This window comes from Rhipicephalus microplus, chromosome X (assembly GCF_043290135.1).
Source record: "Rhipicephalus microplus isolate Deutch F79 chromosome X, USDA_Rmic, whole genome shotgun sequence".
Lineage (NCBI taxonomy): Eukaryota > Metazoa > Arthropoda > Arachnida > Ixodida > Ixodidae > Rhipicephalus > Rhipicephalus microplus.
Window position 1 is genome coordinate 5,134,750 of NC_134710.1, and position 23,120 is coordinate 5,157,869.

The 23,120-nt window shown below is 45.9% G+C and overlaps 1 protein-coding gene across 3 annotated transcripts in view; it reads right to left on the reverse strand.

Annotated features, from left to right (window-relative positions):
- LOC119175633 (uncharacterized) overlaps nucleotides 1-23,120 on the reverse strand; it is a 237,041-nt gene that overhangs the window by 129,016 nt on the left and 84,905 nt on the right. For all 3 annotated transcript variants that reach the window (XM_075881728.1, XM_037426540.2, XM_037426539.2), the window contains 2 exons: nucleotides 13,251-13,363; nucleotides 13,132-13,196 (listed from right to left, as the gene is read on the reverse strand). In XM_075881728.1, coding sequence (XP_075737843.1) covers nucleotides 13,132-13,196; nucleotides 13,251-13,363 — 178 coding nt within the window. The remainder of the gene's footprint in view (nucleotides 1-13,131; nucleotides 13,197-13,250; nucleotides 13,364-23,120) is intronic.

Genomic DNA, 23,120 nt, shown 5'->3' on the forward strand with positions numbered 1-23,120 from the left:
ATGAGCGCACAAGGTAGAAGGAAAAGCACTTGACAGGAAAGATGCTCACTTACAACTGAACTTTGATTAGAAAACATTCATTGCACGAGAACGAGAATATTTACACATTATGTTTTACCAACTGGCCCAGCATTTCACTTTATTCAGCTGGGTTTTGCTTTCCTGGGCAGTGTCTGCACATATGTATGTCCGTTTTGCTCTGAATCTCCGTTACCCTGTGTCGAACGAAGTCTTTTCATTTGTTCATATCTCCGGTTATCCAGTACAGTGCAATAATTGAGTAAGTCCAAAACTTTACTGAAGTGATGTCATCGTGCCGCTATCGACGCACATAGTCGTAAATTTGTGCCGAGATGAGACAAGCAAGCAGTTCGAGTATGGCAATACTTATTTCCTTCACTGGCGCCACCCTGGACTTGCACAAAACAATTGTTGAGCTTTTGTTTTTCGTATCTCCTGTTGTGCAAATGTAGCAAACAGCACCATAGGCTGACTTACGTGCGTCAGCGAAGAAATGGAGTGCGTACTTGTCGCCAAGTTCATGGGCACCTTGTCAGTAGAACCGAGGTATTCCTATATTTCAGAGCTGTGGAAATTCATTGCACCAACGCCTCCATTCACGTAGAACGTCTAAAGTTAACTGCTTCTCCAAGTCGATCCCCTTTCACCAAAGCTTTTGAAAATTGATCCTCATCCTTATGGTGAAAGGGATTAACAAGCCAAGGGGGCCGTATAGGCGGGAGGTCGTCTGTAGCATGAAGCGTTTGATGTCAGTCCTTTGTTGAACGAAGTCCAAAACGTGTCCAGGGCTGAACGACAGAATTTCTGTGTCTGGATGTCATACCAATCCTAGGACATTCAGTACTCCTGTCAGTTGTCCTAGAGGTAGCTCTGGTGGTTGTGTCGGTTGCGTGCCAAAAGCGCGTAGGTCATTGGAGGCTCACTTGTGCACCTCCATAGATGCACTTGAGAATATCTCGGTAGCTTCCAAACGCAGCCTAGACGCTTCTTCGATGCAGTCCGCTCCAGTTAAAATGTCGTCGATATATATGAAATTCGTCAGCAAATTTGTAGTTCCGGGATAAGCTGATGATGTTTGATCAAGGTGATGATGTATGGTGGCCATCAACAGAAAGGAACTACATGTCGTGCCAAAAACCACAAGTAGCACGATGCATCTCGGTCTGTGTGGTCGACACTTATTTGCAGGAAGGATTTTTCTATGTCTGCCACTAAGCCAATACGACATTTTCTGAAGCGCAGAAGCAAACCCATGAGATCGGCATTTAGGTTCGGTCCACAGTGCAGGCTGTCGTTAAGTGAGAGTTCTTCCTTTTCATGGGATGAAGCATTGAAGACTACGCGCGCTCTTGTTGTGCGGCCTTCACGTATCACTGCATGGTGCGGCATGCAGTGCACAGTGTCCTCTGCTTTATCTTTGACCACCTTTTCTGCTAAGCCGTCGTTGGCGTATTTGCGTATATGACATCATACTCTTGTAGCAAGTGAGGACATCAGCGAAGTTTTTGGAAAAGCTGATTTACACGAGTTTCTGCGTTTGTTCTATTGTTGTCATTAGGAATGGTCGGTTTCCGCAGGAGCTAGACCACGTAGCGTTGATGCTCCATCTTCAACTGGGTTTTCATCTGGGGCCTTCTTGCGTTCTTACGATTTTATTCCCATCACTTTCAAGTCCCAGTAACTGTTTGTTGTAAATTTACAGTGTGTCACTGCCTTCAGAACAATTGCCTCATCGCAATACGTGATAGTAGAGGAGGAGGCTACTGGCCCATGTAAAGTCCAGCCTAAAGTAGTGTTGACGGCCTTGAGTCCACTGTCCAAATTTCACGTATTGCCTGTGACAAGTGACCAATAATAGTCATTACCCATCAAGACATCGATCACGTTGGATCTTCCGGCTTGATCAACATCCGAGAAGTAATATTTTTGCTGTTCAAGCTTGTCAATGAAGGCCTGATGTGGTCGTGAGACAGGCTGGTGACAGATGTTTGTCGTGACGAGGGCTTCGATCGATAGTGGCGTCTACGCTCAGAAGTTAAAGTGACGAGCACGCGCTGGAAAGCCTCCGAAATATCCTACCGTTAGGTTCGCGTGATCCAGTACGTGACAATTTAAATTTTGAGCCAAGTGCACAGTGACTACGCTGGCTGCCTCCATCGAGTAAAACTCGAACTAGGAATTTGTTCCCTAGTCCGATGACCTAAACTGTAGCTGTCTGAATGAACACACGCCGTTTAGATCTGCCAGTTCCAATAATTTCTAGCTGCATCGGCGCTGTTGATGTTTGTGCACTGTTAATAGAATTCAGCAACCGAGGATAACACATTGTTTCGGCATGGCGTCGATTGCACTTTGTACGTGTCACGTTCCTTCTGCATTTTTCACCAAATGATGTTAAAATGTACACCGGAAAGATCCGCACTGAGTACTCATTTTTTCCTTTTTTCGAGAGGGATCGGACAATCACACTGCTTCGTGTTATGGGTGTTTGCCTTACTAGCACCTGCTGCAAGCTTCTAGAACATGTATTATTCACAAATCTTGTAAATTTCCTCCAATCAAACTCCTTTTTCACTCCTGCGCAACACGGGTTTCGTAAAACATACTCCTGTGAAACACAGCTCATAACCTTCACTGAAAAACTGCACACTATCCTGGACAGTTCGTCTCAAGCAGACTGCATTTATTTAGATTTTTCTAAAGCATTCGATAAGGTCTGTCATCAACTTCTACTTCACAAACTAAGTAACCTCAACCTTGATAGAAACGTGCTACAATGGATTGAATCATTCCTTACCCGCCGCACCCAATTTGTTCACGCTAATGGCTTTAACTCTTCTTTCAGCGAAGTGCGCTCTGGGGTCCCACAAGGATCCGTCCTAGGGCCCCTTCTATTTCTTATTTATATTAATGACCTCCCTTCAAAATTGTGCTCTAATATTCATTTGTTTGCAGACGACTGTGTGATATTTCGTAAGATTAATAATAGTGACGACATTAGAATCCTTCAGTCTGATCTAACCGCTGTTTATAACTGGTGCCAAACTTGGCTGATGGAATTAAACATTAACAAATGTAAGGTTATGCATGTATCCCGCAACCCCAAGCATCAGTCAACTTATTACCTAAACAACATAGCTTTAGAACTAGTTACATCATATAAGTACCTTGGAGTGCACATTACAACTAATCTCAGCTGGTCAACACATATTGAACATATCATCAACAACGCTAATAGCATGTTAGGGTATTTACGCCGCAATTTTTCTAGAGCCCCATCGTCACTAAAATTATCGCTTTACAAATCCTTAATACGCCCCAAGTTAGAGTACGCAGCATCAGTATGGGATCCAAGCAAAAAAAATCTAATCGCTTCTCTTGAGCTTGTTCAAAATAATTCCGCTCGCTTTATCCTGTCAAACTATAACCGTACTGCCAGCATATCTTCAATGAAAAGCAGCCTTTCCCTTCCCTCTTTATCATCACGCAGGAAACTTTTTCGGTTAACCATGCTACATAAAATATATTATCATTCCTTCCTGCGCAATGAACTCTCACCCCAACCACTATACATTTCCCATCGCATTGACCACCGTCACAAGGTTGGCATTAACTATTATCATACAAAATCTGCCACTCAGTCATTCTTGCCCCGTTCGTCCCGGGAATGGAACCACCTTCCCGCTGAAATTGCGGGTATCACCGATAACCAACTGTTCCGTGCTGCCTTAGCCAATATTGTATATGCAGAAATATCTGATGTTTAATCTGTGTTTGTGTGACCACATTGTTGCGATAATAGTAATTTGTTTTATCTTTCCTTTTCCTTTTTATGTACACAACGTTTTTTGTAACCATGCTACCTCATGTTATGCCTTTGTTCTGTACCACTCCCCTCTGTAATGCCTCTGGCCCTGAGGGTATAATAAATAAATAAATAAATAAATAAAAAAGCAGGCGTTCTTGCTGGAAACTACTTTAACTGATGTTGTTAATGACTCGGTTGTGAACCGTTGACGTCGCAGAGAAGCTGTCGTGCTAGTGCGTAAACCTGTACCTTTGCACTTCGACATGTGTTCCTTTGCAGACACGTGCAGGACAGTTTTTTTTGGGAGCCTACTTCTGTCTGAATAAAGAACAGCAAAGGTTCAATGCTCGCCTTCTGTTCTTGGGTGGGCCGTCCTGGGTGCTTTGTGCATTGGCGTGCTATAGCATTGTTGAAGTAGAGGCCGATATCTTGAGGAACCGACTTCAGTAGTATGTGGTAGAACATCGCGGAGTAATTATCATCTGATACTTGGAGTGTCTTGAGGGCCCGAGTCTGGGTTTCGACCATGTCAAAGAGGCATTGAAGCCCTCGAAGATCGTTGCAGGATTGCACATGTCGCATGTCGATGAGTCATTGCATGTGAGCCTTAATGATGACATCGGTCTTGGCAAAGCGTTGTTTTAAAATGTCCAGGGCTTCACAACAGCAGCTTGCCGCTGCTGGAAGACCCGCGATAGCCAATGCTGCGTCACCGGTCAGAACCCAACGTAATTAGGCGAACCAGTTGACGTCGGTGAGCACACAGTTGTGGATCAGTTGATTAAACTGCTCCCAAAAAGGTGTCCACGATCTAACTTCATGAGGTCGATTTTTGGAAGTTGGATGGCGGGCTGGAGCGTGCGTGACACGGGTTCAGTAGGTGCTGCTGGGGTTAGTGCACGGTTCCGGGAATCTTGAAGTTGGTGTAGCCTATAATTCAGCTTAGCTGACGTGGTTGCAGCTCGATCGTTGTGTTCGACAACCCGGTCAAACTCTGTCTCCGCTTCCATGGCACTTGATGGCTGAGGGACGAGTCGAAGTCGGTGGCCCTCAAGTCAGTGTGCATCTAGTTGATGCCTTCGTTCAGAATGCAAAGCTTCTCTTCCGTGACGCTTTCTTGAAAGAACGTTGTCTTTGCCTCCTTTATAACACGCGTTAATTGAGCTCCCTCAGATTTACGCTTAAGTTTACGAGCTTCCATGTTGCGTCGACGCGTTGAGCAGCTGTAAGTCAGTCGGTCGAATCAGTATGTGGGAAGCCGATTACCTTGGGTTCAACGACGTGGTTCGCTGTCCCGGTGGTTTCCGGCACCACTTGTAGAAAATGGAGCCTCCCGTTGCGCAGAAAAAGGGGTTTATTTGCAATCAACCGCAGCCCAACTCCTTGGGTTGCTGCTGCAGCGCCTGATCCCAATGTCAGAACTCTTCGTCCTCTTCATCGTTGATCCTTATTCAACAATTGCGGTCCACATACCCATATCATCGGAACTTTGCCGGCACAAACACGTATTTTGCTCGTGGCTTGAAAAATGATTTTAGCTTACTGCAAGATGTGGCCGCTCACTTGGGGCGTACGTGGTGAGCCTCTACAAGGAGTCAAGCACGAAAGGACTTCATACACTTACTGTGATGTCAGTCTTGTTACGTCTTGCATTGTATAGAAAAAAGTGTTCGGCTATACGCTGGATTCTTAAGTTGATTTCTTTCTCTTTTGCGTCACCCACTCACCATGCCGGTGCCCAGACCATCGGTACCATTTTCCATACAATGCGGCGCACGACGATGACCGCACAGGGGCGATCGAGCAATCAGCCTCCACCCACATGCACACTAGGAAGACTTCGTGCACCAAAAAAAAAAAAAACAACTTTGTATAGCGGCGCTTCATTCTATAAGAAAGAAAAAAAACAAATAAAACTACGTATTCGTAAGTAACAAGCTCATGTCGCAACAGCTTGCCGCCACTCGAGATTCCGACATGTATATGGGAGGACACCGGCCGTCGCCTACGGCGTTCGCGTTCACACACCAGATTGTCATGAACTACGGTATTTCTGATTTTGCCTTCGTGATAACGGTTCATAGAGGTGAAATCACACTTCCCTAGAGTACCATGCCGACCACTCGAGCTGCCGTTATCTGCAGAAATATGTAAAGATCAACGCCGTAGTGATATGAAACAGCGGAATCTTGTAGCTAAAGCTATATTCACACGATGGATCACATCGCGATTCGAGCATGCGGATTGCGTACTACGTCAGCATACCTCCGCAGTTCCCGCGACCCATTGATGAAATGGCGGAAGCCCAAATCACCGTTGGGATCCTCAGGGAGCAATGCCCAAATCCTCACTCACAGCGGAAATTCTTCGCTGTCGTTTGAATACTAGATGCAGATGGTATGACTTACGTCGCGTGGATGATCCGTCTGCAACCATGCCCGTCGTGTGAATGCAGCTTAACATGAGGTAGAAACCAACAGTGACGCGCTCCGCTGCTCCAGTGTCACAAACGAGCGCTCAAGGAAGCGCGCGCCTGCGGATTCTAGCGGTGGCGACAATACAGGGCACCGTTCGGACGCGAAAGAAGCCGGCGCAAAAAAATAAACATCAAAGGAAGCCGCACGCACATTTTATTTCTCCCTCTAAGGCGCCGCCACCTTGCCGACCAACCTCCTCGCATCTATCGCTGAGCGTATTCTAGAAACATCGAACGAAAGAAGACGTAAGTCACTCCCCGGTTGCGTCACCGGTCGCGGAGAGTTCGAGAAAAGTCTCCCCCTTCCAGAGCTTTTTGGCTGTGCGTCGCGCTGAAGAAACTTCCACAACCCAGGGAGAACGTAATTAAGTGAGTGGCGGATGATGGTGATCGGGAGATGAAGAGGTTTCCACCGGCAGGTGAAGGCTTGTGTTACAAGCTGAACGAAAGTGTGTGCTTACCGCCCGTGTACGAAGACGTGTTCTGCTGTCGCAGCACGTGAGTTGCCGACACGCTACCGGCTAAGAAGTTTTGTTATTGAAGTGTGGACATGTGACGACAGGAGAGTTCCTGTACGAGAAACCTCACGAGCAGTGGAACGACAACCGGCGCTGGACTTGGAGTGAGTGTTTTCTTGGAGAGAAGCATTCAAACTTAGTTCCGAGAACTTTGAATGAATTCATTTAAGGAACATCTTAGTCTATATGTGTCTTGGTTAATTAATGCATTAGATTGCATCGTAGCGCGTGTTGTTTGTGCCCATTGTTTTCAGTGTATCTTGCTGTGTTCTGTAGCCGTTGTCTTGAGCATCTCGTGATCGGTGGCGTATTGTATTGGATTATTGCCAAGTGTGCATGTTTGCGCGTTGTTTGTTTTGCCGTATATTAAAATACATTTTTGTTTTGTTATCAAATCTCGACTCTGCTTCGTTCTTTGGACCACAGCCAGAGCTCGGTGGCGCGCAAAAACAAAAACAAATGTAAATTATCCTAATCTAAATTAACGGGGCCAGTGACATCTATACAAGTCTTATTCTGTCTGTGCTCGTACGTAATGCCTTAGCATAAGGTATTGTTACGAGAGGCCCCATGGTCTCTTGTATAGCGTGTCATGATGGCCAACGCCGGGCAGGGGGCATTCAGGCAGTGGCAAGGCAAAATGCAGCCAAATGTTTCTTTTTTTCCGAATTGTTTGCGCCAAAACGTCACTATTCTTGTTGTCTTACTTCGTATAACAGCCCGAAGCGTTGCTATCGCTTCCATCGATTCAGCCGTGTGGAAAAACTGTGTATTTTTAACGTCATCATAGCAAGGCGGCTGGCGAGACGTTGGTGTCGCTGTGTTCACCCACTAAATGACCTGGCGTCACTGCTCGCGATCTAACTAGTGGTTCGAAAACGTCCGCTGTCTTGCAGAAGTGGCACACTTGAAACACCACTTTATTCAATCAAGATTATTTCACGCCACAATCTAAATGTACTCAGTGTTTATTGCACCACCACGCGCACGGTCATGTCGTCAAATGCTCGGAAAGCTCGACCTCACCAACTTGCCTTGGCTACCAGAACGGCAACAGAGATATGGCGGGCCGAGACAGACGGTAGGATTTTCCATCTGGTGCGGCGACATGCGACACAGTGGTGCGGCATCTGGGAGGACAGGCTCAAGTTTGCGCAGCGCCGTTCCCCGCCCTAGCGGAAAGAGGGCAAAGCACCGGTCACTCGGACGGGCCGTGCTTGCTGTTTTCTCAATGCATGCGCGGAAAACGTGTTGCTTGGAGCGCTCATCTCGCATTTGCACGCTATGGGCAGCGCTCATTCGTTATTTTGGAAAGCAGGCACGCACTGCTGCTGCATTGTGAGCTGCTGCAAAAGTTTAAACATGACGACGACCTCAAAACCGCCCGTTAAATTTTACCGTTTACAATACAAGCAGTGCGAAAAGAAAAGGCGTCAAGAGTGGATTATGGCAGTTCACCGATACTCCGCGTTCTCATTGCTTTGAAAATTTGTTGTCGAGCGCAGTACTGCAAACTATAATTTAACATAATGTAACGCGATGTCCGGACTCATAATAAAAGAAAGCGTGTTTGTAAACTGAAACTACCTCAAATAGACAACCGCTGTACATTTTGCGACTTGGCTCTGGGTTTCAGAGACAATCATTTGTAGTGTAGTGCGAAAGCGGTGGAGCTTGCTAGCTCAATACACTTAAAATACCGTACTGTGAGCCCAACAAGTGTATTATTGAGCTGATGGCTGTAGACGTCTCGTCGCCGCCCAGTGTAAACATATTTGTGCTGCGGGTTCGCGCTGAGCGTGTATACGTACAGGTCTTGCAAGCAACACCCACCGATAAGTTAGCATGATGAGGTGTTGTGATGCTGAGATCGAAGTCATGAGTTCGATTCCCACATACGTCAGGTGCGTTTCCACGAGAGCGAAACGCAGTAACAGTGCACTCAGATTTTGGTGCAAGAATAATAGACAGGCTGTGTTGGTGTTGTATATTTCATGCGTACATTGGTATGATGCTCAATGTAAACAGAAGTGACGCTCGGTGTGTGTGCGCCCTCTGTCAGTTGTCTTCCCGCCATAAACACTTCAAATATATTCAGGTCACGTTAAAAAAAACAACAAAAAAAAACTCAGGTGGCCAGAGTCAATCTGTAGTCTCAAACCACGGCGTGCCTCTTAATAGTATGATGATTTTGGCACGTAAAATATTATGTCCTTGCATTCGCTCGAGCCGCGGGCGATATACAGCTGCTGCTACCAAAACTAATTGAAGAAATAACCAAAACAGATATACAATTTTTTATGGTTTCGTGAAATTTGACGCGGCTATCAGGGGCAAATCTCGGCGTAACTAAAACATTCTCGATCCTAGTGGGTATTGTGTGATATGACGACGACCGAGGGAGCTGTCAAAACAACCTAATCGACATTCGAATCAGTGAACATGCTTCGTGATCAGGCTGGATATTATGCGAAATGCAACATGCGCTGCTAGAAACATGCATATTCGAAGTGGACATAAAAAAAAACTTTTTTGTGCGCAGCATTATACTTTCAAAGAAGCACCAAAAAATCACAGGTGTCATTGAACTTACGATACGACCTTGTTAACATCCGATGCAAACCTCGGCAAAAGTGAAACTCTTATGAAACTGAACACACCGCATACATTGAAATGGTGCCAGGGATAGAACAGGGCAGACGTAAGTTTATTTCCTTCACGCTGACCTTCTAATAAATTGAAAGCCGGGTGATAAACTTGGCATTGAAGCAATAGAAATCCGAACGCTATATACAAACACACGCGAAAGCGTGGTGGTAGTTTGCGGACACCTCCGAGAAGACACGAATGCCGCAACAAATGTGCGTTTTACCGGTAACATACACATAGAATTCGCGCCCTGCCCCCACGTTTATTGTCATAAGAAGGCAGCTGTGCACCATCGACATTCACATAGCACTCGCTCAAAGACAACGTGTTTGACTGGCTTGGTCCCGCTAAGGTTGCTAATGAATCACTCTCGGTTCAGATAAAATTCCCACCGTGAAAACGTTTTCATAATCTTTTTAAACCTTCGGAGCAAGTCACATGTGGCGCTACACGTGGAGAGCGATCAGGTAAACACGCGTGCAGAGAGTGTGAACGTGCTGAGATAGCGCAGGCAGAAGGCGGGAGCGGGGTACCGAGCGACCGGCTTTTGCTGGAAAGGCGGCGAAACGTGCGCGGCGCAGCGCCCCCTGGCCGAGGTTGGAAGGCCCCATGGCACCACCGCATCGCATGCCCGGCGTGCATCAAGCAGGGCACTTTTTTTTCTCGCTGTATCCGACCGTCGGACGGCCGCATCCAATGAGAGCTCGGGAGACGCCGCCGGTGGCACCCTGTTGCCACTGCGGTCACCGTCATCACGTTCTAGAAACTTTGACGGTGAAAAGCGATAAGCGCTAGAAATTATTAGTCTGCAATATAAGCGCGTCCTTTGAGGCACGTGATCATTATAAATGAAGCAGCATTTTTGTTCATTTTTCATAAAAATTTAATAAAATATGGGTCGTACGCGGTCGCTCCAAACTGAAATGCCGTTTAGTAAAGAATTCTTTTTTGTGGGAATATAAGTGAAGCTTTTGCCAGTAGAATGAACAAAAATGAATGATATCTGATCAATACTAGTAACAGAATGATTAAATTGCCAAAAAAGCATGCACTAGCACTAGAAACACCTTCGTATAACTTATAATAAATCTTGCGAAAATATTTCGTTTATTGAGGTTCATTGCACGCCTACTAACTTGATAAAAGCTCCGCGAAGTTATAATTAAAAAGGATTTCTACCATACAAGTTATAAGTGTTGGCGTAGAGAAATATCGTAGAAATATACGTTCGGAGAAAGTCAACAAAGACATTCTAAACAGGTGCTGTGCTTACACAAGGTGATCAGGAGCGCTAAAGTTTTGAGTGTATGTAGCCAGTACCCCCGTGACCTTAACTTCTGAGTGCCTTTCCTCGAGCGGCAACTTTCTTGACGGGGCCACGAGGGGACACTTATACGATTCAATGCTGATCATTTGTGAGGTACGTTTTCGCAGCGTAAAGGCCAAGGTTCAAAATAAAGTTTTCCACTAGGCTTCACACCTTAATGCATTTGAGCCCCGCGGCGATGGTATAGTGGCTAGGGTACTAGGCTGCTGATCCGCAAGCCACGGGATTGAATCCCTGCTGCGGCGGCTGCATTTTCGAAGGAGGCGGAAATGCTGTAGGCCCGTGTGCTCAGGTGTTCGAAATTTCTGGAACCTTCCACTACCGCGTCTCTCATAACCCTATGGTCGTTTGGGACGTTAAACCCCACATATCAATATTATTAGGGCATTTAATTTCAACTTTTGGACTTGCTCGCTGAATTTCATGCCGACCGGTTGCGCCTCCGCGATCTCCGACGACAGTGCAGCTCTGGCCGACTGGCTCACCCTATGCCGTCTCCTGACGCCGTGAAGCTCTCGCTGAGTGGTGCCCCGTTCTCGGACTATTGTGACCGTGTCCACCTTTCCTATCTTCACCTTATTTCTTTGTGTGTGTCTCTCTTTCCCTACCCCTATCTTTATGCTTATCCCTTTTATTCCTCCCTATCCCTTTTAATCCCTCCCTATCCCTTTTCATCCCTCCTTACCCCTATCCCTTGTGAGTCACTGCTGAGGTGTCGCACAATAATGCAGAGTTACGGGGCTCACTTTTTTATTTTTTCTCTCTTTTAAGAATCACCTATATATTTAATCTTTATGAAAGGTATCCAATGGTTAACTCACGCATACGCCACCACTATTATGTCACGGCTGAATCGTCAGACGCATTTCGCCATTCTTTTGCTGGTACGAAATTGCTTATTCATTGAATATTGGCGTGCACTTACGCTGTCGACAATATAAAGAAAAATTAGAAGGTGAGCCCCCAATTAGCGATCTCTCAGGTCCTAACAATTTCTGGTTAATGCAATGGCTCTTTTGCTTTAGGCAGAAGAGGCCACAGCTGAAACGCAACCAGATGCTCATCTGGTTAACTTCCTTGCCTTTCCTCTTTTTGTTTATTCCTTCCTTCCTATACAACACTCTTTACGCACCATCAGTGTTTACCTGCGAAATTTAATTCTTTACATCTCGCTTCGATATGTAGCTTGTAGTCAAGAAAGAAATGAGAGATGCTTAGCACACTTCAAGCATCACTTTATTTAACAGTAAATTATTTAATGTCGACAACAAAGTTAAATTCTTCTCTCGCTTTTTTTTTTCATGCCACTGACATCGGGAAATGTCACGGGGTTCAGAGCCGCTGGAGTGGGAAGAAATGAACCAACAACAAGGGAGCCACTAGCTACGTGACGTCACACATTTCCCGCGCTCTCTTGTTAGCCGCTTGCAAACATGCAGCGCATTGGTTGCCCGTGCGGTGTGTGAACTGACTGCATTGTGTGTAAACCTGTTGGACGTATATCAGGTGCGAGTGTTGTCGTGAGTAGCGGTACGGCTAATCACATCCGAATTCGTTGCATGTGTCCAGTGCTTAATCCCGAGTGCCTGGCTAGTCAACGATAGACACACCTTCGCGGTATCCCAGCCTAACGTGGGAAAGCGGAGCCCGTTAATCAGTGTATCACTGTGTCGAAAAATAGCAATCCAAGGCACTATGCGTCTGTTTAAATTGCGTTTATCACCTGTGTGAGGCGCTGCGTGCGCAGCCAATTACAGGGCCAAGATTGGTGTAGCAAAGACAGCCACCCCAAATGAGCAATGTTCGCACAGAAGTGTATTTTCGACCGAATAAAGGAGTCCTAGAAAATATCCAGTAAGATTTCTGGTGCAGCTGGCTATCTTGATTTTGGTCAGCTGCACATAACAATTGACAAACATTTTTTAAGGGGCAGGGGGGTTTTAACCTCGTACCCCAATCCGTCCCTCTAGTTCACGCAGCACTTTCCGCCACCAAAAACAAAAGAAGATATCTACCACTGCGAACCAAAGAGAAGGTAAAATGCAAAGATGTGGGTCCATTTCACATAGCGTCCTGGAAGACGACAGTTCACTGCATGCACTCACGTTTGTGTTCTCACTGATTTTCGGTGCTTATCGGCCCGGTGGTCGACACTAGCACGTTCAGGCTAGAATATTTGGAAGGTGTCCTAACCGTTTTGCGAAATCAAGGGCGCGTAACAAGCAATCATGCAGCTTCGCGTTAAACATTAACATATCTTACGTTCTCCATTAGTGTGGTGAATCTGCATGCTTCATAAAAACAATGAGTTCTGGAAGGAGAGAACGCTCACCTTTGGAAAGCGATCACCTCTGTCCCACGGAAATGAGAGGTGCTCGTGTTGAAGAGGCTGTCCAGCTGCGTGTGAAGTCGATGGTTAGGAAATGCAGCAGTAAACGCATCTATACTCACCTTAGCCCGGTACGCATCTGCTTTGTGCAAGAAATCCTCAGTCAGGCTGTTGAGCAAGCTGTCGCGGAACTTGTCTCCTTCTAGAACAGTGAAGGTGCCCCGGTAGACACGCTCTGCGCATAACACTGCTTTGTCATCCCAGCGCCATGTCGCATTTGGACGTCGTGTTGGCAGCCAAATTAGAATTAACCGTTTTACACAGTCCTAGTGATCATTGCCCTCACGAAGGATAAGATTCTAACAACTATCAAAAACCGTCTATCACAATTCAAAATTTCCTTCCTCAGAATTAGAATCATGCAATTATAGCTCTGAAGTTCAAGGAAACGTTTAATAACCACTAATATTGTAAGCAACTCGACATTCTGTCGCATTTTAAATCAGTTAAATATCACTATATATAAAAATGAGACAAAAATCTAAGAATATTTTTTACTCTACGTACCTAGTCCGCATATGCTACTAGAAAAAAATTAATGAAACGAATACGCAAACCAACTTGACACTAACGGGGCGGAGGGAGGGCAGTAATCTCTTACTCCATCAGAAAAGCAAGATCTCCGAGAAAGCTCCACTAAGCTGCGCATCGCAAGATTCGTCACTGAAGATTAACTCGATCAAACATGTGAACAGCAAGATCAACAATGTACACCAAACTAAGAGCTTTTTTTTTTGTTCGCTGCAACTGGGGGTGCAACCTTTTTCTCCTGCATATCCTTCCCTCTCAAAACTTCACTTGGCTCTGCCCTGCTCATTTTTCTTTTCTAATTGGCATTGCCTGCTATATGCTTATGGTGCAGGCCGAGGATTTGGTTTTTTTACCTCACAATAAAGAATGTGTTAGTGATCCTCTGTGTTGTGAATACAAGACGAAAGCAGAACACAATCTAAGCATATGCGTGCGCTAATGTAGGTCGACGAAACAGCAAATTGCCACCCTTATGAGAATAGTTAAGTTACTGGTATCTCATGAATAACTTGACACTACATCGCACTAAGCCAAATGAGCTGAAAGAAACACAGCAAAATTCACAATCATGGCATTATCCTAAAACTTCTAGAGCAAAATGGTACTCTGATCATGCGCAAAGATTAGAAAAAACTGATATTTTAATATTAAAACCAATTTTCACACGGCGCACCTTGTAACACCGACACTTGCGTGACGTCAAGCTATAGTGAAAATCGCATAGAGTTAATATACAGACTGTAGAGAAAAAGCTGCCCATAGGGTCCATGCATTAGAGCCTATAGACGAGAGGACCCCTATCTTGCACCCAGGCGCCTTCGGCGGGATAACCTCGCTCCCAGAGACGCCATAATTTGTTTTCAGGTGCCAAGGCGTGCCTCACTAACACGGCAAGCAGTGGCTCTGGGACTTCAAAATGTGAAAAAAAAAAACGCCTGTTCAAGCTTCGCTAGCTTATAAGAAGACGTCTGGGTATCACAGCATCGTCTTCGGGTGCAAAAACAACCAGAGTAAGAGTAAGATATTATTAAGCAGTGTCTGTAAAGATCCCCACACGATGCCACAATCGTACCGGTGTGGTGTATCCTGATTGCGCAGATTTCCATGCGCAATGAAAAACGCCGAGCTTCGCCGCCAGTGGATATAATCGCAATCGGCAGGAAAAACTACGAGTCCAGTAAAGGTGTACGAATAAATATTAGAATTGCGTTTACTCAAGCGCGACGCCAGTTGTTCCGCTTTACAGCAGCGTTTTGCGTGCATTATGCTTTCATAGTATGCGGCACCAAATCATGGCCGTACTTTTTCGCAAGCTGAATGCCAGTAATAGGATATATTATGACTCACGCGTGGATGCAAGCACCGTTCACGTATGCAATTGTAACGGCGTGCTATAGCGATGTAAAGAGACGTGAACGGCACGAAAAGCATAGCTTTCGACTCAGTCGAACTGCGGCATGTCTTGACTGGCTAGGCGAATCTGTGCTTTCGGTGGGCGTCACCGTATACCATTTTAAAATCTTGTTCTGGTTGGCACTTTCGCAATGCGTGTGTGTTCCGAGTACACGGCATGAGTGGCAAATGATAAACACATGCAGTGGATGAGCGCAAGTAGGAGCGGGATTCTAGCGCTACGTTGACGCCGACCTACAGCACGAATTCGGCCTTGCCACAGTCAAGGCACGCCGCAGTGCGACTGAGTCGAAAGCAACGCTTTCCGCTGTTCGTGTTTCTTTCAATCGAAGTAGTACGTACCTGATAAAGTTGCTTCGCAAGTCTGCAATGCACGTGCTGTAGACATTCAGGACTGTCGAGGAAGGTCTCCTCGACAATTTACACAAAATCAGCACAAAATTCTAGGAGAGGAAGAGCGCGAAAAATCCTTACAACCGGACTCAGGTTGTGCAGTGTCGCGTTTGATTTGCGGAGCGTCTGCTCGCGTGGCAGTGCATAAGTGTCGCTTCGCCGCGCTTGCAAGAGATGGCGCGATGCTCTTTTCAATAGGGCAGCAAGCACTGAGCTCACTGGGTTCTGGTGTATAACCGCAAGAGCGCCGCCATGATGGAACGATACTCGGCTTTCGGGTGATGTACGCTCGCACTCGCCACTGCATGGTGCAATAACTTCTGATATTTTTTTTTTCTGTTTCGTGGACCTGTGTTGCAGTAAGAGACTGTCACGTATGGTCGAGTTGTTGGCTCATGGCAACAAAAAACACGGGCGACGAGGCGCAAGCAAGCCGGCAGAATCGGCCGCACGCCGCAAGGCCCCGCTCCCAAATGTTGATACGGTACACTTATGGTGGCTCCATATAGCGAAAAAAAACTGCAAATGCTTTTTTCCGTGCGCAGCCAATTACATATATGACCATTGAATCTTTCCTAAAAGTAGTTGACATAAACATCACACAACTTCGGTTGGTTTATAATACGTGAACACACTAGTTTATAATTTATACTGCGAGAACCTGAGTGCTTTAAATCGGTGTATTCAGTGCTTTTTTCAAGTATTGTAATGGCAACAATGAAAATGGCCCAATATGTTGGCACTTTGGTGGTTATAACTTTTTTGGGCCAGCTTTTCCTCTAGAGTTTGTATATTAACAATATGAAAAATTGTGGTCACTTCATGACGCAGAACTAGGCTGCGATGACGTCGGCTGCAAAAACTTTCAAATTGTCTGAGTAGAACACGTGAAAACAAGAACAAAGAGTGAAAATACAAGCGCTTACATGCATTTACTCTTTCTTCGCAAAACTGCATAATATTTAATACAGTGTTTCATCCCATCACAATACTACAATGCCGGCATCGTGCATAGAAACGGCGTTTCTTTGGGTGATAAAAATATGTTGAAGGCGCTGACACATGACTGACCGACCTTTGTAATCAAGTCAGCTTCCATTTTTTTTTGTCTGAAACTGTGGCTCTTGTTTCTCCCTACCGCCCAGCGAAAATCGTATTACGGTTCACAAGGCTTTTCGCAGTTTAAACCGCACTTAGGACAATGTATTCCATCAGGAGTCCCTACGACGAAACTGAAAAAGTACGAAATAGACATCATTTTGTGTGAATACCCAGGGTATGTGTAACCTCCCCTATAGAGGATGTGGAAGTAGTTGGCAAGATATGATGCAGTGACCATGGAATGGTACAGCCTCTAGTTCACCTAGACTCAAGAAAAGAGCGGCACCAACTGATAAGAGAGAAACTAGCGTTGAGAGAGAGAGATAGAGTACCGGATTTCAGCGTTTCGCTTGACATTATTGTTACGCACATGCACGAAGACAAAGAAGCGTATACGGTGAACGCACTTGTCGCCCAGAGTGAGAAATAAAGAAGAGGACCAGAAGGATCTTTAACCAGTCGGCCGCTTCTGAGCTGCCCCTCACGACCTAATAAACGGCCTCTCTCAACGTCTACCAGTCTCTTTCAAACGTAACAGAGTGGTGGAGGAGCTGGGTAAGCGCTTCAACTACGGAACGATCACTGCCACAGCTTCGACGAAGCCGTCGACTTGCCGGTCTCCCACCATCTGCCATGAGTGACTTCAACATGCCTGAAGAAGCAGGCGTTTCCAGGACGGCACCGTCTGGCCCGCTTTCGTACTACCGAGTTCCACCGCCCTTCGGAGGAAAACCCGAAGAAGATGTCGACGCCTGGCTCACCAAGTACAAACGTGTGGGCAAGTCCGACGGTTGGGATGTAGCCGCTATGCTAGCCAACGTAGTGTTCTCCCTGACCGACACCGCACTTGTATGGTACGAGAACCACAAGGACGCACTCACGACGGGGGATCTTTTTTCTGAAGAGCTCAGGGCGTGTTTAGGCTACTCGGTTGCTAGAAAGAAGCGGGCTGAGCAAACACTGTCCAACGGGCACAGCTACCAGGTGAGACATGCACCACTTACATAGAAGAAGTGTTAAGGTTGTGCAAGGTGGTCTGTGCTACCATGTCGGTAGAGGACAAAGTTGGGCATCTGCTCAAAGGGATTGCTGAGGACGTGTATAATTTTCTAATTGGAAAAGAAAGCCTCAGTTCTGTGTCCGACGTCATTCAGCATTGCCGAACGTTTGAAACGCTCAAGATGCGTCGAATTGCGCCGAAGTTTGGTCGGCTGGCTTACGTTACAACTGTTGCCAGTGTGGACACGAATCCTGGCCTCGACCTTTTTTCAACCATTCGACAGATTGTTCGTGAGGAACTGTCCCACCGAGAAATGTCGTGTTCGACAGCTGACCATCGCGAGTTGTGTCTGCCACGTGAGGCTATGGATGTGCCTCCTTTTACCCCATGGCAACCGACGATGAGCGTGGCAACTGTGGAGTACATACAGCCCAGCCCCACAGTCAAGGATGACAACCAGATTTCCCGCGTCGCGGTATGACCGACGCGCTCAGCGCATGCCTCCTCGACACCCGACGTGTGATGGAGCTGCGGCCGCCGCTCCTAAGCTGTTGGGCTACGGGGATCGAAATGAGTCTCACGATGTGTGACATCACGATGAAATTATTAGCATGTCATACCTCATGTGAGTTTTATTTCACTTTGCACGTATTTCTCATATCCATTCGTATTCATCCTCTGTCACGCGTGACTCACTAGTTTACATACTTATTGTGCAGCCGTGGGCATACACCGTGCTGAAGGCTGTGTGCGCTGGCGTCTGCGATGCCTGTCATCCATCTCTTTGTCAGAGCAGCTTCAGAAGGACTGTGCGAGATGTTATGGTAAAATTATTTGTATCTCACATTTTACACGCATGTTTTTATATTAACTTGCACGTACTTGTCATATAAGTGCATCTTGATCTTCTGTCACGTGTGTCTAACTATTTTTTACTATCCTATTGTACATACAGCCGTGGGAACACAACATGCAGAAGGCTGTGTGCGCTGGCATCTGCAATGCCTGTGATCTATCGCTTTCGTCAGAGGAGCTTCACAAGGACTGTAAAAGATGTGACAACGAGGCTGCACTTGTACATTTCATCATGAATTCTCTTAAAGAATGAAGAAAATTCACGTGTATACAGAAAAATAAATGATTTGAATGTCTCACTTTTGTCTTTCGTTGCTGCAGTGACTGCAAAAGTAGTGACGCATAGGTCGGTAACTACTTTTTCGCTCGTTCTTTTCTGCGCTATTTGTTGCTCACAGCGCAGAAAAACAGGCGAAAAAAGTATTAGGCCTGGCGGTAAATAAAGAAAAACCTATGTTTGTGCTGGGGATAAAAAGTTCATTAAATTGGATAATTTCAGTGGATGAACCGTTCGTTCGGTGACGTGCAACTGTGAGGATTAATGGTTGCCTGGTAAGGTGTAAATGTGGGGATTAACAGTTGCCCTATAAGGTGCAAATGTGACGACTAAATGTTAGTCCTTAGAGGTGAATTGTGGGACTAACGGTTACTCACTGAGGTGTAAATGTGAGACCTAAATGTTCGTTGAGCGCTCGTGCTGTGTGCCTCTTTTTTGCTTTGTCTCTGTGTTTACCCCCGCGCTCCCAGTTTGCTGAACCATCATGAATTACCAACTAGCCCACCTTTCCATCCTATTTCAACTAAATGTTAGTCCCTTGAGCTCGTCTGCGGGGACTAACTGTTAGACCCGATCCCGTTAGTCCTTAAAGCGATTATTGGTTGTGGCAGCTCCATTAGTCCCCAAAAGGACGAACCACACACCCTTTAACACCCTTTTGCCTTAGAGTGTAGTTTGAGAGTGTTAAGCAGTAATAATTGCCAGAAATTTGGATGACGGCGTGTGTTAGCTGTAAACGTTGATCGTGCCTAACCCCCGTATTCACAAACACTCTTCGACTCGACTTTCACCCTTCACTTGACAGAGTTGAGCACTGCGCCACTGCTTGGCTGAAAATGGCGCTGCTCTACTCAAGAATAGCAGCAAATTATCACTGATATCCGGTGACTCTCCTTGTCTAGAGATGGCGCTCCCATCGGCTTTCTCAAGTGAAGGTGGAGTGTTTAGTGAAGGGGCGTTCTAGAATACGGAGGTAAGGCACATAAGCTGCCACCTGTTGTTAACTGTGTTCATTGTTTTAGCCCACGTGTTCATTGTGCGCAAAGAAGAAAACGTGTCTAAGGCAGTTCGATTTAGATATAGTAAAACAAACAAACAAACAAACAAACAAACAAAGTTTGATTTGCTGTACGTTCCTGTTTCAACAGCTATGAGATCATTATACGTTATGATTACTATCAGATGACCTAACGTGTGCAGCTGTATGCATTCGCGACGGCAAGCATCTTTAAACTACCGTGATAATGGAGTTGTTGCGTACGTTGTTGCGAGCGTTGCTTTGTATTGCGTAACGCTAGCGAAGCTTGAATTTACGTCAATGTGTTCATGCAACTCCCTGCATAAAATTGGAGCTGGCGTTTTAATTCACCCACAACATAGGTTGACTAATGCGGCCCTCTTTGTTGAATTTAGAGGCGTTCGTTAAACTTAAACTTTTACTGCTTGAAAAAATTCATGTCTATTCGCGGCTGAATCACTATAACTCCAGTATGCACACCAAAAAAAAGTTGGCAGCTTGAATTCACAACCATAGATTTAGTAACAAAGTTCTTACTTTCTTGGGCACTTGCTATCTTTCGTGACCTTTTTGCTACGTAAGTTTTCAGACACTCAAAGGCTGCAATGATTTTTTCGCGTACTGTTATTAGCTTTTTTCATGCACCTCTTCAACGAGGCGGTAGACATATCATAATTTATATTTAATTAAAAGTGCTACGCTACGTTTCATCCAGCCCCTCATGTAATCGTAGACTGTTTGAACTAACAGGCAAAATAAAATATTGTTCCTAAAGCACAGGCGCCCTCCAGCAGCAGTTGCGTTGCCCTAACGTAAGATAATACCTAGAAGCACTTATGAGCTGAACGTGTCGCGTAGACTTATCTTTGTGTATGACTGTGGTCTCACGCTTTGTGGGGAGTGGTGCAAACACGTCATTACTTCCGTACAAGTTTCTTCCTTTTCACCGCTTTCAAGAACTGAAATAATTCGCTCGTTACCTTTTCATACATTATTTTACGCTATTCGGATAACCGTAGATGTAATTACCAATAAGTATCTACTGAGGGCCACTGTCTACTTCTATATCTATTTAACAGAGTTTCAATTACTACTCCAAAACGCAAAAAAAAAACAGGATACAGCATTGAAGGAAGCGTCAGTATATTCTTTAGTGGTTAGAAACTTTTCGCATTTACTTTTCATGCACTCCAACTGCCCGAGACGTATGTTTGAACGGTTTGAACGTATGTTCAAAGTAACAACAAGTGGCCGATCAGTTCGCAAAACAGGTGCGCGCAATTCGTCAGTTGACAGCAAACGTCGTAGTATGAGTGCGACCGCTAGAGAAACTCTGACATTGCGGACTCTTTGAAACCAACAATGTCAAATTTGAACGAGGCAGGAATAAGTTACGAGAGAATAAACGCGTCAGAAGGGGGGTCATCCAGGTCACTAAGCCGGCCTATGTTCGCAAGGTAAGACGTTCAACACCACACGGGACTTTTTTAAAGAAAAATCGTTTTTCACGCAGTTAAGAGTAAGAAAAAAAGTCCAGGCGGGCTACAAGTCAGATGACGTTGAAAGCTGATAGACGGCTAGGTGGTGTTCTGCAGTGCTAAGAAATTACAACAGAACTCTCAACTTAGACATAGCGCAGCAGCGTCGCATGTAATGACAAAATTCGGTTCAAATGCAGGTGCCGGACCATTCCCAATCGTACTTTTACTTAAAACGCGTGATAAAAATTGTAAAAAAGAAAAACAAGAAGAGGTGTGTGGTGCGGCCTGACCAGCGATCACCTGCCAGTAATGCACTGCCTCACCACAGCGAGATTCACCCCCCTCCCTGGTGCAGTACTTGGCCACTATCTCTGTTAAAAATAAAAAAAAAGTGGGGCAGGGGCTTCGGGGGAGGCACGACAGAGAGAAAGCAAAGAAGGAAGTAGAGAATTCGGAGCTAACCATTGATTCAGTAAAGACGTTTCTAGCTCTACGATCACGGGTCCTTGTTTTCATCCTTTGGTGCCATGAAACCCGGAAGTGGTCGTTCCGGGACGACGACGTCGTCAGCCGAGCGTTTTCGGAAGGTGCGTGGGACTGTCAGGGCCAGCGTCTCACGGAATATTACGCTTCTGACAAAACTACTGCGGGACGCCGACGCCGAAGCACGCGAGGTGAACAGGCAAGTCACTGTTTTGATCACTATCGAAGTTCAGATCTGCCAATCGGACAAGTACATCCTCGACGTAACTGAAGACGAGGCAGTTGGCCAGGAACTCGAGGATGCTGCATGCTACCATAAGAAGATCATCCATATAATTGCTGAGGGGCAGTCTTTCCTGAATGAGTGCAGACAGTCTTTTCACCTACGTGACACGCGATATTCACCTCTTCATTACGTCAGAGATGCCAGCAGAACCTATGCGCAACCTGGTTTCTATAAAAACGCCAATGCCTATGACGGCATCTTCGAAGACAAAGAAAAGGACACGAAATGCTCTGAAGGCTCGTATTGCGACAGCGAAAGCAGCCTGTCTGCAGGTCAAGGAAGATATGAAAACAGTTTCATTGAAGACAAAGGAAATAACACAGCATTGGGCTTGACAGCGTGCAAGAGGGTGCAACTGCCACCGCTGAATTCGAGACTTTTGGCCACTTTTCGTAGTGATCGAGCGATAGTGCTGTGCGTGCGAGATTCTTCGGAGCAATGGTGTTACGCTGGTAATTCTACTGGAGAGGAACAGCCACTCGAGCATTGTGGAAACATTCCGAAGTGGGAGGAAGAACCGAGAGAACAGTATCAAGCAATAGCAAATCCCAGAAGTCGAAATGATGGAAGCTGTGACATAAATGATCAGATTGGAGAAGATGAACGCGTTACTGTCAACCGTCAACATTACTATCAACAACTGAGGAAGGGTACAAATGAAGGACCCGCCTACAGTTTGCCCACCAGTAACGATGACTTGTTCTATCTCCTCGGTGGTGAAGCCAGCAGTTCTGTGTTTCTTGTGGTGCCCCCGTCGTTTTTTGGGCAGGCTGAGCGTCCGAACTTTTTTCAGCTCAGCTTCGAGAAATTGGACGATGCCACCACAAAAGAAAGAGATGGTTGCCTTCAAACGCTTGAGAACCTTGCTCCTGCCTCTGAAACTGAAGCGGAGGGTTCTGAAAAAAGAGCCACAGCAGAGCCAGTGCGCGAAACAACCAAATAAGCATATTTCTACGGAGCAGCGGGAGAGCAAGGCACAAGGTTTGGACAACAGCAAGAAACGTCGCGGCAGTAATCCAGGCACCTCATGGAGAAGACTGCAAAATTCTGCAGTAAACGGTCTTCAGGAGCACCTGAGTGTGCAGTACACCCAC